General features: G+C 38.6%; 1 protein-coding gene across 1 annotated transcript in view; it reads right to left on the minus strand.

Moving 5' to 3' along the window:
- Nucleotides 1-16,604, minus strand: part of MLPH (melanophilin) — a 123,199-nt gene that overhangs the window by 46,410 nt on the left and 60,185 nt on the right. Inside the window, exons 12-13 of the mRNA XM_070956766.1 lie at nucleotides 3,362-3,517; nucleotides 2,389-2,481 (exon numbers count right to left, since the gene is read on the minus strand). Of these exons, the coding sequence (XP_070812867.1) occupies nucleotides 2,389-2,481; nucleotides 3,362-3,517 (249 nt within the window). The remainder of the gene's footprint in view (nucleotides 1-2,388; nucleotides 2,482-3,361; nucleotides 3,518-16,604) is intronic.

The raw sequence follows: 16,604 nt of genomic DNA on the forward strand, positions 1-16,604 counted from the left end.
CAGAAACAATTAAGCAGCGTCCGGAAATAATAGTCCTCCTCCATAAATAACTCCAAATGTGAATTTGTTAGGTGGACATTATTTTTTGTCATAACCAAATACTTACAATAAATTCAGTTTTTAACAGAATCAAATTTATAAGGGAAGAAAAAAATAACAGACTACCATTCCTATATATTCTCATCAACCAAAATAATAATGGCAGACTTCAAATTCAGGTATACTGAAAAGCAATATAAACAAACCAAGTGCTGCATTGCCAGAGCAACAATCCAGTTGCCCAACATAAGAGGGCTTTCAGACAAGCCTGAATATCCAGGCTTGTCTGTATATTCCAAGAACTCCAAAGAGAAATAATAAGACAACCTTTATAGTATCCTTCAATGAAATGGGTACCCATTACATTGGGTACTCACATTATTAAAAGTGCTTTTCAATGCAACCAACTAGAACACAACCACCACAATCCAGGGGTGAAATGCTCCCGGTGTGGACCGGCTCGGGCAAGTAGGTAGCGGAGATTGAGGCTAGTTCGCCGAACCAGGAGCAATGGCTGGCTGGCCACGCCCCTGAACTGGTCCACGGCCCGCAGTCCTGCCATGCTTGCCTGCTTTCCATGCTGCCTTCCTGGCATCCTGGTGGCCAGATTGCGAAGGCAGGCAAGCATGGCAGGGCTGCGGGGAAGGAGCTAGCAGCTTACTGCCCCCCCCCACTCAAGTAGTAGCTTCCCTGCTCAGCCCCGACAAGCTATGCATCCATAGCAATGGGGTTGTTTTGTTCGCTGCAGTGGTGCTTCGGGAAGGCAGGTGGACATATCCATTATAGTTGTCAGCTGCAGATGTCCGCCTGCCCTCCCGAAGTACCACCTCGGTGAACAAAACAACCCCATTGCGCTGCACCTCCTTCTGCAGCCAAACGTGCCCAGCCGTGCGTGCCCTTTCCTCAAATGGGCTGTGCATGGGGCGCTTGGAGAGCGAGCGAGCAAGAGAGCTCTTCAACCTCTGTTTTGTGTGTGTGTGTGTGTGTGTGTGTGTGTGTGTGTGTGTGTGTGTGTGTGTGAGGGAGGAAGGGAGGGAGGGAGTGATCTGAAGCCAAGCACCCAAACTTCTAGCAGCGGCACGGGCGGCTTTTGAGCAGCCCTGAATCAGCCAGCTCCACCTGACCTACTCCCTGAGTCTCGCCGTTCTCCTCGCCCCCCCCCCCCTCAAGCAGCGGCAGGCTCTGCGGGACAACAGGACCTCTCATTTTTCCTACAGCACGGCATACACTTGCTACCTCTGCTTGTCTGCTTGCAAGCAATGATCTTCTCTGCTTCTCTCAGGATGCTGGTGCGGGCACCATGGATGCATAGCTTGTTGGGGCTGAGCAGGGAAGCCACTGCTTGAGTGGGGTGGGGGCAAGGAGAACAGCGAGACTCAGGGAGTAGGTCAGGTGGAGCTGGCTGCTCAGAAGCTGCCCCCGCTGCTGCCAGAAATTTGGGTGCCTCGGCTTCAGATCGCTCCCTCCCTCCCTCCCTCCCACACATACACAGAGATTGGAAAGCTGTCTTGCTCTCTCTCTCTCCAAGCACCCCATGCACAGCAGAATGACGTGAATGATGTCAAACTGGCCATGCCCACCCAGTCACATAACCACCAAGCTATGCCACACCAAGCCAGGCCCACAGAACTGGTAGCAAAAAAATTTAGATTTCACCCCTGCCACAACCCATAAAAAGAGTAAATCTTCCATATATTAAAAATATCTCAAAAACCACCAGCAGATTACGTCAACTGCTAAGTATCAAAGTAGCCCACACAAACCAACAAAATCCTTCCAAAATATCTTAAACAAACATGAAGTGAAATTATTTACAACAGAGAATGTGTTGGCTGTGAAAGCTACTGTGTAGGACAAACAGGCAAAGGATTATAGAACACACTTAGTTGGCAGCCAGAAGACATGCTGGATTTTTTTTACTAGATACATGGACCAATTTAACTACCAAGTTGACTATAGCCATTTTAGATCAAGAGAAATCCAAAAATATAAGGGAGTTCCTAGAGGCCTGGAATTCTAACAGATCAGATACACAGGAAAAAAAAAATCTAGTCTACAAACTATTAAAAAGGCAAACTAAAGACCAAGAAAGAGCAGAGTCTGGGGCATTCTTCCTTTATTATAACCTCAAGATATAGATACCAGATAACAAACACAGAAATAATAAAAATAATATAATCAACAAATGAGATTTGCTGCCTATTAAGAGTACTTAGAATTCTTGCTTTGCTTAGCGGGGCAGTATTGGTAGCTCCTCAACTTTTTATAATTATAAACTTGAATTCAGAGACCATACAATTTCATTAAGGCACGCCATTGCTTTTTTTTGTAAAATTCAGGTATGCTCACCTGGATGCTTCTTTTTTTCTTAGGCCTTTCCACTGGTTTAACTCTCAACCCAGCAGCACTCAGTGCAGCGATTCGAGATTCTATATCAGACACCTTTATAGGAAGTAGCACATTATTCCATCATAAAGGCAACTGGACTTTTTCCTAGCATACAACCAATACATGGTTGTACTGTATATGCACACACGGAGAGGCAAACATCTATCCCTAATTTAAGTCAGTGCAGCAATAGCACTATTTCATTTGGCACTCGACATGCCAATGAACTGGAATCTGGGGATAACTGTCTTCAATTATTTAAGTGCTATAGAAAATAATAAATTGAACAAGCATGCCATGCTTTATGTAATGTGACTATAGCTTTCCAGACTTTCTCAGGCTTTTTTTTAACAGACTACACCCTGATTTCATTACAATGTACAAATCAGGTACTAGCAGGGAAAAAAATTGTACTTTTCTCAGAACCAATTATTCTCTGCCTTCATTAATGAGTTCCCAGATTTCTGAGGCAAAATTACTTTGCCTTAGTTGTGCTGAGCTAGCCTGCAGAATAAAGTTTAGGCAAGATCAATTCTTATTGTGACTTATCTTCTCTCTTAATTAAGAGAAATACATTAAGAAAGGAAAGTGATTATATGTTATTTTTCTTGGCTTAAGAAATTGCATTTTATTTTAATCTCCTTTTATAATCTTAGACCAAAGTTGCTTCTATTCTATTAATAAATGCCTTCTTTTTACTGAATCATTAAATAAAAACACATCAGTCAATTATATATATAAAATTTATCTGAACAATGTAAAGAAATATAGTTTTTTAGGCTCATGAAAAAGTTTAGGTAGGGACATTTCAACTATGGTTAAAATATTTAAAACTATTCTATGGGCTCAATTTTTGTATGGGATAATTTTCTGGGGAATTCTTGCTTAGAAATCAACCCAAGCAGCCTTTTATGAAAAGACAACAGAGATTTACCTCAGTCTCTCTGTGTTGTACTTCAGCCACAGTAAAAGCCACTTTGTCTTCCAACTCTGACAGTTCTGAATCTGTTGTTGCACTGTGATGGGTTTGGTTCTCCAACTCTCTTCGCCTTTTCTGCAATCTATAGATGTTCTCCATAGGAGTAGGCACCTGTAATCAGCAGTACTAGTTACTTTCCAGCTAGATTATTGTCAATGATCTCTCTAAATTCTAGAGTAGGGGTGTCAAACTCAGGTCGTCACAGTGGCATCACGACGTATTGGGACTTTTTCCCCCTTTGCTAAACCAGGAGTTTATTAGGAAAGGAAAGGAAAATAAAATTGTCAGCACCATATCACTGTTCCTAAAATCAAGTTTATAATTACATTTGGAATAATGTGGAATTGGCTAGTTTCAAGGTTGTAAGAAAGCCGAAAAGAAAAATATGACTTTTTAGTTAGAAAAAAGTGATGGTGGTGAACTGTGTATGACAGTAATTCAAAAGTTGAACAGAAATGGAAAATTTACCTAGATGCCATTCCAACATCACATATAAAAATGAGCTTGTGGCAATTAACTTGTGTCATCCCATTTTCCAATTTCAGATAGAAACAACCAGACACAATTGGATTTCTCAACACATTTACTAAGCTATGAATATTACAAAAAGTCAACAGCTGGAGGGTGCTATACTTTGGAAAGAGTGCCTTGCTTCAGTGGGTCATTAAGAAAAGCTCTGGGTTGAACACAAATTTCAACCAAACCCACTAGTAGATTCCAAAATAGTGACTTCTCTGCATTTGCAGCACAAAAGTTCCATCCTTTGAGGTGAGGCACCTGGTCAAAACATATCAGCCTCACCAGATGCTTTATGTAGCAGAGTGCCATGCCTCTGCCCTCAAGCATTAGTCTGAAGCATAGTATCTCATACTGTGTCAATTTTGGCCTTCAGACAGAGCACTATCACATCCCATAAAGAATAGCAATAGCACTTAGACTTATACACCACTTCACAGTGCTTTGCAGCCCTCTCTAAGCAGTTTATAGTCAGCATATTACCTCCAACAATCTGGGTCCTCATAATGCTATGAAACATTAAAAAAGGTTGAGAATCTGAGGAAAGGGGGCAATGAAATCAATCCTAGTCCCCAAGGAGTTATTATCAGCTTTGAGCCAGCCTAGGGGAAAGGCTACCTAGAGGGGTATTTTCACTCTCTGGCATATTTAATAATTTTCTGTTATTTACTTATAAAAATATTTCTGGATGATTTGGTTTATCAGGCTATTACAAATGCTATCATTAAAACTGATTTTTTTAAAAAAACAACAACCCAGAAAAGTTTTAATGTCAGACTGCAACACGGTACCTGCCTTTCCCATATCTAGTTTGGGAATAGTGGTATTTGCATTAAAACATTTAAACAAATAGGGAGGTAAGTATTTTTGAATTGCAGATGGGGTCCCATTAGCTTGATGGATTGGTAAACTTTTGTTTACAAATACATAACAGATTTTCTGCTAGGACAGCAGTGCTTTAAGCAGATTCTACCTTGCTGAAATGCATTCTGCAAAATGTTTTCTGATGTCTAAACCTGTCCATTAGGGCAAAGAAATTGTGGATAATTCATTCATTTAAATGGAAGTTGATTAAGAATTTGACCAGGTCATTTTTTTCAGAAATATACCAAGCATTTTAATCAAAGCTATAAAAATATCCCTAGCTGCAATACCCATTTGAACATTCATGAACTATGTTTGATTCAGAAGGTAGTTCCAAACTATAGTCCTCAGCTTTCAGAAGGAATCAAATCCTATTCAGAACAGGCTGTTCCCCCAATTGTGACAATGCTTCACTGTTGATGAAAGAACCCGTCTTTGTTTGAATTGCACTTTGCTTTGTTAAACCATAGGCAATCTGAGCCACCCTCCAGATGGTGTAGAGGATTTCCTCATTAACTTGTCGTATTTTTTTTTAAAAGTGTGTATGTGTGTGTGTCTATGTGACTAAACAGATCATAGTGAATAGTTTAATGAGGATTGCCCAATCAAGTGCTATGAGACATGGATGTTGATGTGATTTGTTTGAGACGAAATGCCCTTTTCTAGTTCAGAGCAGGAATATTGAGAGCTGTAATAGAATTTGTGACATCTTCATAAGATTTTGTTCAGAAAAAATGTTAAGATGTTCAAATTCCTGCCCCTGTCATTACACACTAGTTCTATTGCAGTTATGTCCCTACTGCCAATTGGACTTTAGAAAGTTCACATTTTAAAAAAACAAAGCCTCCTCTATGCAACTGTCTTTTTTGTAATAATTATACAGAAGTGTAAAATAAAGGGGGGTTACATCTTTTTCAAATCTGTGGCTCACACTTCTCATTTGAGGGTCATATTGGAAGTAGCACCTGAAAAATCAGCAGAGCCACAGAAAACTGGGTGAAGTCCAGTTGAGATCTAAATATTATTCCATTTCATTTACATCATGTGATTATGCACATTGGTTTGGGAGACACTCCCAAATTGTAACCACTGTACTTTTGATCTGTACTTTTATCATCTGAAACTTTAAAGTCATCCCCGGTAAGTATATGCCTGAGTACCCAAGAACAGTTATTAATAGTTCTCTTTTCAAAACAAAAATGTAAAGATTTATATTTCAGTATACTATTAATTTCTCTGATATCTCAGAAACATTTCTTTAGGAGCTAATGTGCCTTTGAGTATGATCAAATTCTATCAAACAGAAAAAAAGTAGCTTATAATCATTTGTTAATTTCTAGTTAGCAGAAATAGGATACAGAATTTTTGATTTCCAACTAAGATTTGGGTGGCTACCAAATTGTTTTGAAGTGAAGCAGGAACTGAATTGAATCTTGTGGCAAATGTGAATCCCAACTCATCCTACACTGCAACAATTTACATATCCCAGAAAATCTGGTAAGAAACCTAAGTGATAGACAACTTTATTATATCTATGTTGCACAGGATGGGATAAATGTTGAGAATTGTTTGAATAAGCCAACCTAGTAAATTCAAAAGATTAAAACTTGAAATTTCCTGACAAACTGGCCACCATAAATTAGCTGGCTTCCTCTTTTTCCACATGCTTAATTTTATGGATTTGATACATATATGAGAGAACACTGTGATGCGGTAGATAAGGTATTGAACTAGGAGTAGAGAAACCTAGGTTCCAGTCCTCTCTTAGGCATGGAAACCAATTGGATGATTTTGATCCACTCTGTCACTCCGTCTTAGACTGCGAAGTAAAAAAAAAAAAAATCTATTGACTGAACTGTACTTGACAATGTTAAACAGTTGATACTTTCAACGAAGAGGTCTTCATTCAACAGTATATTGATTAGGGTACACATACATATATTGTATAAACACATGATTCCTGTATAATACTTTCGCATGACAAACTTTCAAACTTTTAAGGTGAAAGTAGTTTGCACAGCCCAACTGTCCTTATTGTTGTAACTATCTATTCTGAGGGGGGAAGTGTTTTTCCCTCCAGTTCTCCAAATGTGCTGATCTAATACTTCCAACTTATTCCTTATTAGTAGTATCAGTTGTAACTTATACTTCAGTGACAACCTGTGGGATGAGGGAGACAGAGTTGTGCTTTCATACATTTCTTTCTAATACTTCCTAGGTTTGAGATACCTGCTTCCTATTTCTCAAGCTCCATAGAAGATTGAATCATCATCCAACATCTTCATCCTTTCAAGGAGATATTCAAGGATTTCTACATTGTTCTTAATGGGTCTCAAGTGCTTTGGCTGTAATGCCACAAAAAGCCCTGGCTGATGACCTCTCGGTTCTATGCTCAACAGTTACTTTGTGTACAGCAGAAGGGAAATGGGGGAATTAGAGAAAATGGGAAGCAGGAGGTTGATTTAATTAAAGGGTTCATTATCCATGGAGGACTCTTAACCTGAGGAAGAGTAACACCCAGATAATACATTGATCCTGGATAATGCTTCACAGAATAAAGCAGGAACAAAGGTAAGTGAAAAGCTCTCATTAGGATAATGGCTTATGTGTGAGAAGCACTTTTTGCCTCAGAAGCAGAAGATATGAAGGGACTGTTCATGGTGACCATCCTATTTAGTACGGTACATTTTATTTGGGTGTCTGCTCTTGAGAAAGCAAGATGGTCTCAGGAAAGAGATGTCCATGGGGGCGGGGGCGGGGGGGGGGAATGGACTGGGAAAGTATATGAGAAGTCACACATTCCACATACAACACGTTTAGACTTTAAACTTAACATAGAAGAATTGTATTTGTGTAAGTATTGGTATAAAATATGAGATTTTATTTCATAAGGTAGTATCGTGTAGTTGTCTTAATATATTGAATAACAGTATACATTAAAATTTATATTGTATCTCAAATAGTTTCTGGCTATTTGAATTTAAAATCAAGCATTTCCCCCCCAAAATTCAAATTCATCTTATTACACATTTAGAAAGTGCCATGAATACATAGTTGGTGGGAGAGAAGGATAGAAGTATAGATATGATTTGCCTTGCTTTACATTGCCTTTCTTTTGAACTGGGCTGGAACAGACCCAGCAGATTAATCTTTGGAATAAGGAAGTAAATTTTCCTGGACCAACAAAATCACCATTGTTTTGTGAAAATGCTTTTCAGAACAACTCGATGCACCATGTGATGATTCATTACATGAAAAGCTTTCTGCTCAGAGGGCATTTCATATCAAACCTATGCTCCTGCTAACCTGACAGGAAAAGTAAGCCTTGTTAAAGAAGACAATTAAGAGGAATGACCTTGCCTACAGCCTATGACCCCATCAGAATTAAGACTGGACAGCAGAACTTGCGTTTTGTATGTGCAATTTATTTTTAAGGGAGGTGAAATCATAGATCAGGGATGTCAAACTTAAGGCCCAGGGGCTGGCTCCGGCTACTGGGGGTGCTTATATCTGGACTGCCATCCTGGAAATAGCAAAGGACCGGCCCGCGATGCCTGTGCCAGTAAAAACAGAGCTCGGGAGGGCCGCGGGCATGAGCTCTGTTTTCACTGGCAGAGGGCTGCAGGAGGTTGTCACAGCTGAAAATGGAGCTCATGAGGGCTGCCGGTGGCCCTACCAAGCTCCGTTTTCACTGGCAGAGGGTTGCAGAAGCCATCGCAGCCGAAAATGGAGCTCAGGAGCCTGTTTTCGCTTGCGGAGCACTCGGGCCACCACAGGCGCCCCCGACACAAGTGATGTCAAGCTGCCACAACCACTGGCCATGCCACCCAACGTTCAAACACAACCCTGATGCGGCCCTCAATGAAATTGAGTTTGACACTCTGGTCATAGATCATCTGGTGACCTTGATAGCCAAAGTTTGTTTAAATAAGTAGGGACCATCCTCTCACCACTTGGCAACTAGATATTGAAAGTAAGCAATCGAAACAAGAGGGGAAAGGATCATTGGGGAGGATACTGAAGTAGAAGGCATTATGATCCATCAGTATATGTCAAGTTGGACAGCAAAAGTAAATGTACTGCTATTGGTGAACTACCTATGACTGGTCACTTAACAAACATTTGAAATTAAGACAGACCCAGAACATGTGTGTAAAGCACTTCTAGCTATTGTAAAATGTCATGTGCACCCTCCTTGTGATCACATTATTGCGTTTTGGTGGTTTGGCAATTGGCTTGCCTTTACAACTGGTTGTAGTTGTCATGTGACTGCAATTTGTGAAGTTTTTTGCAAGTTTCTTGCAAAATCCTCCCATTCAGAAGAATGGGTTCGCACTTATAACCACAGATTCACTTAACAACTGTGGTGATTTGCTTAACAACTGCTGCAAAAAAGCCATAAAACTGAGTCCAATCACATGGGTGTCTCAACTTATGACCATGAGAATTTATGACCAGAAATCCAATCCCAATTATGGTTGTAGGTTGAGGACTACCTGTAGAGACAGTAATAGAGAAACCATATTTGCCCCCAATTTACCAATATGTAATGTAAATCAATGTAAAGGTCAAAAAACATTCTCATCTTCCATATATAAATCATCTTCCTTTTGTATATTCTTGTATTTTAATAAAGAAAATGTATAACTGCTCCAAATCTAGTTTCTGCTAAATCTAGATTCTGTAAGTTACAAAACAGATAACATGGTTACATCAAAACTTGTTATATCAGGAATAGAATTTTCACTGAAGAATGAGGCATAGGATGCTGTCTTCTGTTATATTGTATTGTTACTTATTGTCAGCTCAGGACTCTGTTGACTGTAGTCCTTAAAGCTACCACACAGAGGTTTTTAATCGATTCCATTGCCTGAGATACTAAGGACTGAAGACTGAGATACTAAGGACTCTTCTTTGGTCAATGCACAACACTACCAAAGCTCTAGGGTACACACTGGTTCAGGAGACTGACTGCCTTTGAAAAGGGGTTATCGTAATACTTGATTATCTTCTCCATCTATTTTATATTTTATGATTGTGATTGTTGAAACGTCAGTTACAAGCTCCATTATTTCTCAGGCTAAAAATGTATTTTCAGATTTGAAACATACATTAAGTTCCTAGTTCGTAGATTAATGGGCAAATGCCAACAGGAATCAATAAACTGGAATGCTACATTTTTATTTAATAAATGCTGGCAAGTTAGCAGAATAAATATAACATCAAAGGGTTTGCTGAAATCAAATATCATCCTAAGATGCACATTGCTAAATATGGAGTTCATTTTATGCACCGTGACAGAGTAACATAAATGCATATGCTACTAGAACTTTTGTGTCTGCTTGTTGTAACCTTCAATTGGGCAAAATGGGGCAGCATGTTGGCTCAAATCTGCCAAATTAAAGAATGAGACTAAAATCCACGATCCATGACTCTATGGGATTGATATTTCACAAAATTGTGAAACTGTGGTCGCTTCAATGCTGCCATGCTGCCAGACATGTGATTGTCATTTCCAATGCTCCTTGTCAGCTTCCTATAATGAAAGTCAGTGGGGAAGTTGGCAGGAAGTCAAAAGTCCCAGGGTGGCAAGCAGATAAATGACTCCAAGGGAGGGAGGGGATGTGTGGGAAGTGGCACATAGGTTGGTTGTACAAGAGGTGCCACTTAGATTGGGGAGAGTAACGGGGGTGGGTGGGTGGGAGAGAGATGCTACATTGGGTCAGGGAGGTTGCATTGGGTGCAAGAGACTTCATGGCAGGTGCTGCGTGAGTTTGGGAGGCTCTGAGCAGTGCTGGTATGGGTTGGGAAGAGTGTACAGGAGTGAGAATGAATGGGCAAGGGCGGTGCCAACATGGGCATGCAGGGTTGCAGCATGGATTGAGGAGGGTGTGTGATAATCTTAAAGAGCACAGTGAGGATTGGGGAGGGTGCAAGAGTGCTAGGTAAATAATTACTCTTAAAGGAAGAGCCAACAGGTCATGGTTTGTGTGATATATTTCTAAAAAAAAACCCTTTATCTCTATTATTATTATTTTTAAATAAGCCTTAAGTAGTTAATTGTTACCTGTTCTTCTGCAACACATTTAAATCCTCATAGCAATAAAGAACAATATTTTAGATGTGTGGACTGTCCTTCACAGAGAATACAGGTTCATTTATGTATGGGATTTATAGACTCCTCCAAGCTGCTAAAACTCTGGGTGGGTACTTTTCTGATTATGGACAGTATTTGCAAAAAGTGACCACATAACAGGCCTAACTTTATCTTCAGGAGAAAAAAATGGTACTTTGCTAAAACTTAGGGTGTCTTAAGTACCTGCTTCCTTCTTGTATAACCCAGAAAACAGTCATTTGAAGGAATGCTGACACTATCCACTCTGACCAGCTCATGAGAGAGACAAACTCTCCCATCTCTCCAAAAGCAGTACAGGAGCATTCATCACTCCAATTTCAGTGTTACCAGTATGCAAATCTGCATATTACTTGTTCTTATTTTAGGAAACCATGTGTCAGAATGTGAACTGTGATCAGATTGAAACACCCACCCCCTTTCAATTTGAGGTTTTTTTTAAAAAAACCAACCAACCAACCAACCAACCCACAATTTATGGCAAGGATGGGTTCTTGGGTTCAGCATAAGCTTGTGCTCTTCAGTCTTGATGTGATTTCTGATGGGGTTCACTGTGCTTTAACTTGTGGCTGCTTATTCAGTGAAGGTAACTTGTTGTGTCTGGTCCAGCTAGCTTTTTAAGAATCACATTCCTCCAATGATCAATATGAACACTGAACTGACAGATGCTTTGCATCTATACTACAAGATAACTCTTAGTGTGGCTTTACTTTGATGAAAGTAAAGCTATTATGATCTTTACATAGCCAATGTAGGTTATGAAACATCAATTGCAAATAATGATCATTGTTCAAAGGCATCCTCTGCTACTCTGTAACATTTTAAAGTAATTGTCTCACATCCTGGAAGATACTATTCATTGGTATTTTGTACAATAATACTAGTCAATATTAGCAAATTTAGATTTTTAATATTTACTTTGGAATGAAAAGAACCTGTGGAAATTGGCAGTGCTGTTGACCTCCTCTTCTTGGGATTTTCTATTGGAATGGAAAGATGGTAAGAATACAGAATAAGAGAGTTGGAAGAGATCTTGGAGGTCTTCTAGTCCACCCTAGTGTCTAGTATCATTTGCAAATTTGATGAGTTCCCCTTCTATTCCCTCATCTAATTCGTTTACAAAGATAATGATGAGTACTGGGTCCAAGACAGAACTTTGTGATATCCCACTGCTTATTTCCCTCTATGCAGATGTAATACCATTAAGGACTGCTCGTTGAGTAGTTTGTCAGCCAGTTACAAATCCATCTGGTGGTAATACCATCTATCCCACATTTATCTAGCTTACCAAGAAGTAGGTTGTGATCTACTTTGTTGAATGCCTTGCTGAAATCCAAATATATTATCTCCACAGCATTTTGCTGGTCCACAATTTAATCACTTTGTTGAAGAATGAAATAAGATTTGTTTGGCATGATCTGTTTTTGGCAAGTCCATGTTGGCTTCTGGTTATAACTTTCCTTGCTTCTAGATGTTTGGAAATCTGTTTTTTTAAAATTATCTTTTCCAGGATCTTCCCAAGTATTGATGTCAGGTTGACTGGTCTGTAATCTCTTGCATCTATTTTTTCTCTTTTTTGGAAACCACATCAGCTCTCTTCCAGTCCTTAGGTAGTTCCCCAGTGCAAGAACAAGAAAATGATCAGGAGGCTGGCTGAACACAGCTGGTCACTAGACCAAGGCAGAAGATTGGGAAATGCCAGATAAATAAAATGCACAAAGGTGCATTTCAGCGCATAATAGAACAATATGAAGCTCATGGGATTAGTATACCTCTGGAGCGAGAAAGGAAATATTCTTCTTTGTTTGTGTACATATATACACAGAACCTGACATTCTAATATGCTAAACATATAGCTGTGAACATCATAGGTTTTCTGTTTCAGAATTGGAAAGTTTAGCATTTGTTACCATTGTCCAAAGGATGTGTGAGCCTTTCTGCTACTCTCAATGATTTTTCTTCTTGATGTAGTCTCTGTGCTGATGAGGCAGGTGGAAGAGCTAAAGTTCACAAGGACATGCTGATAAATGAACAAATTGATGTGTCCAGAAAGCAATGAAAACCAAACTACAGGAAATGGAATGAAAGCATTTACTTAATGAGTGCCAATAAAGTAAAATTTAAGGTATCTTCAAACAAGGGAATTCAAGTCAGAGTGTCTTATTTGAAGCATACTATCTTCACTTTTATGTTCATTTAATGTGCTGATTTTTTAAAAATCATGTTTTAGAATTTGCTTTGTTCTATATATCTCCACTAGGCTTCTATGTATTATTTTGTAATATAGTCAGTCAGCCAGCAGTAGTTTAACAATGCACTCGGTACAATCATTAATAGATTGATGAGCCTGGTTTAACCACTGTTTTCTAGCTGCTTTGCCTTCTTTCCATATCTTGAGATTCTGGGTGAATTCAGGAAGGCCAGAACGGTTTATATCCATTCTTCAGAACCTTTTCATGTCTAGTTCTCATAGAACACATTTCAGGGCTATAGCCCACCCGTTCACAAACAAAGTCCTTTGAAGGCAACAGAAACAAAGATAAAGATAGTGAAGTCCATCTTGCTTTTGCAATGTGCAGAGCCTCTACTGGGATGAATGATCAAAGTTAATAAGTTGTTGAAATCTGTGTCTATTATAAGACTGTAATTACTGAGAAGACTATATAGGCCATAACAGTTGCTGCTGAAAGCCTTAACTGCCAGCATAGTTGTTGGCTTTTTATTCAATGCTCCAAAATGATTGCCTTTTCTCTTTCACTGTCCATATTCACATCAGTTTACAACTGCAATGGGAATAAAGCATGATTAATGAACTAAGGGAAGATGCAAAAGTCACAATACAATAATCACACAAATGTTTTCAGAATTTCTTTAAGTTAACATGGAGCAATGTTATGTCACAAATGTAAGATGTCTGAATGAATGAATGTCACATCCTTGACAAGACTGGCCATAATCTTGAGCATAAGACAAATCAGAGAGAAGTTAAAGAGAGTATTAATGAACTGCTAGTACCGACAGTCTTGTTAATCATCCCTGTAATTCAGAAATAAGTCAGATGATCTGAAGAGGTCACAAAGATTCTGTACTAAATTCAGATCAGCATTTTGGATTGCCTGACATATTTTCCCCCTTTCCTCTACTTCAAGAGTCCTAAAGAGCTGGAATGCAGCAATGATGTGAGTGTTGTGCAGCAGGACCTGCTTTATCTTCTAAGGCAAGGGTGTCAAACTCAAGGCTCACGGGCCAGATTTGGGCCGCAATGCGGCCCATGGGGCTGTCCTAGAAAATGTAAGGGGCCAGCCTGCGTCACTTCAGCCTGGTCTACCCATGTTGCTTCGCCCCAGTCTACCCGCGTCACTTCGCCCGTTTACCCAATGTGAAGAGGAATCATCGGCCAGCGTGGCTTCGGCCCGGTCTACCCAATGCGAAGAGGAAACATACCAGCAGTTTGGGAGTGGTGTCAAGCTGGCCACGCCCACCTAGTCAGCTACGCCCGCCAGCCCCCCTCCCCTCCCCGAGGTCAACCACAGCCCTGATGTAGCCCTCAATGAAATTGAATTTGTCACCACTGTTCTAAGGGATTTATGCATTTAAAAACAACAACAAATTTTTTACCATCTTTCCACAAGACAGAGGTGCAATGTAAAATATCTCATAGAAGAAAAATGTTTTTTCTACCTAGTGGCAGAGTAGACAATAGTAGACATCTTTCCTAGATGGAGGTAGACAGCCCAAGTCAAGACCAATTTCTACATGCTAAAGCTGTTAATTAGAAACATCAGTAATAGGGAGAAAAACCATTAGAACTCAAAAGCATACACATATCTTTTGTTAATAATTACTTCAAAAAGATGAGCATATTATAAGAGGCTAGGAGGTAGTAAAGATGCAAAGATTCTTCCATCCTACAATTAAATTTGATTCTACTGTAATCAGAAACAGATCTTGCCAAATTGCCAAGGCATGTCCACAGATTCCTGGAATCAAAGATGAAAATACCTCATTAATCATTGCTTGAAGTATTAATAGTAAATAATGTTGCTTTGGCAAATCTTGACTAATGGATAAGGCAAGGCAATTGACTAGCATTTTAAAAATTATGCTGCAGAAGGATTACTATGTATTCATTATTGCTTTGGTTTTACACAATCCTGTTCATTTTGATTCCAGAAGGTTAACTGGATTGAAAGAAGTGTGTTTTGAAGTTCTACTCTTGGACTGCAATGAATGAGCAATTTCACAGCTAAAGAAGCAAGGGGAATAATTGAAAAGACATCCCCTGAGCATTCTTGGCTGCTATTAAATTTTACAAAGTAAAGAGCAAGATCATGGATTTCCCAATGTTAAATTTTGTTTGTTATGTATCAGTGGAACACAAGAATTAGATTTACAAACTATATTGTATACATGGTGATTAAAATAAAATGGATTTTTGGAATTTCTGATGGGGAATTATACCTGTGAACTCTGACTAGAATGCATATTTTACCTAGCGCAATCTTCTTGAATCAAAGAAGATGAGATAAATTATGTGTGCTACGGACGGTAGTTTCTTCAGAGCTAACTGAAGAAATGGAAAAGATTTTGCAGTCATTCCAGAAGCTGAGATGCTGGGAAACCTATCACTGCATTAGAGCAGAAATGGACATTAAAATCTTGCTTTTCCCCACTTCTTAATAATTTCAGGAAGTAATTAATTACAGATGAAGAAATATTTCTTCTGCAGCGAAGATAAAATTTTGCAGTGGGTTAAACTTCTTATAAGATTACAAAAAAACCAACAACCCAACAAGGGTGATTTAGATTTAAGAACTATTTGCAAAAATTAAGAACAGATACAAGAAATTTTCAAACAGTATTTTAGTTCTTGAAATATTGGATAGAGACACAAATGAGAGGATTATAGGCATAAAGATGTAAAGAGTTATAAGAGAACTTTTGTAGATGAATTTTGGAAGACTCTTTAAAAAGAATTGAACTTTTAATGAGAAAGCTAGAAGAATTTGGGGCATTAGTTGGTATCAAGATTAATAAACCAAAGCAGTTAACAAAAATATGAAGATAAAATATTAAATAAAATTAACAAAATGGATTTTTAAGATTTAGAAGATAAAATATTTGAATATAACTATAACAAATATAAACTGTATGTTAGTTCAAAATAACTATATTAAGCACTGAATAAAATTAAAAAATATATGTCAAGGTGGGACCAATTACAATTGTCACTACTGGGGAAATTTGTATAGTGGGTGGAAAAACCCAAATTAAATATAAAGTTACATGTATACAGATATAAAGGAAAAGTGGGTGTAACAGATTTGAAATTATATTTTGCTATCTGATGTTTAGTTTGGATAAAGGAGTGTGTATTAAAGAATAGGTGGTTATTTGAGTTAAGGACATGATTTAAGATTTGGGTGGCAAGAATATTTATTATATGACAAAGCTAAGGTGAATGTAGATAAAAATCATTATGTGAGGCAGTCCATTCTCAGAGTATGGAATAAATACAAAGAAAAATAAGTGAAAGAATGTATGATAAAAATGGGCTAAAAACTTTAGTTAAAATATATAAATGGAACAATGGGAAATATAAGACTGAAAGGTTTGAAATTTACTTTGTGCTCTAACCTTTGAAGGTACTTTGAATCTTTGCTGGAAATGTGAACATGAAGGAAA

This window comes from Pituophis catenifer, unplaced genomic scaffold, assembly GCF_029215685.1.
Source record: "Pituophis catenifer annectens isolate HBS135680 unplaced genomic scaffold, rPitCat1.0.hap2 SCAF_1, whole genome shotgun sequence".
Lineage (NCBI taxonomy): Eukaryota > Metazoa > Chordata > Lepidosauria > Squamata > Colubridae > Pituophis > Pituophis catenifer.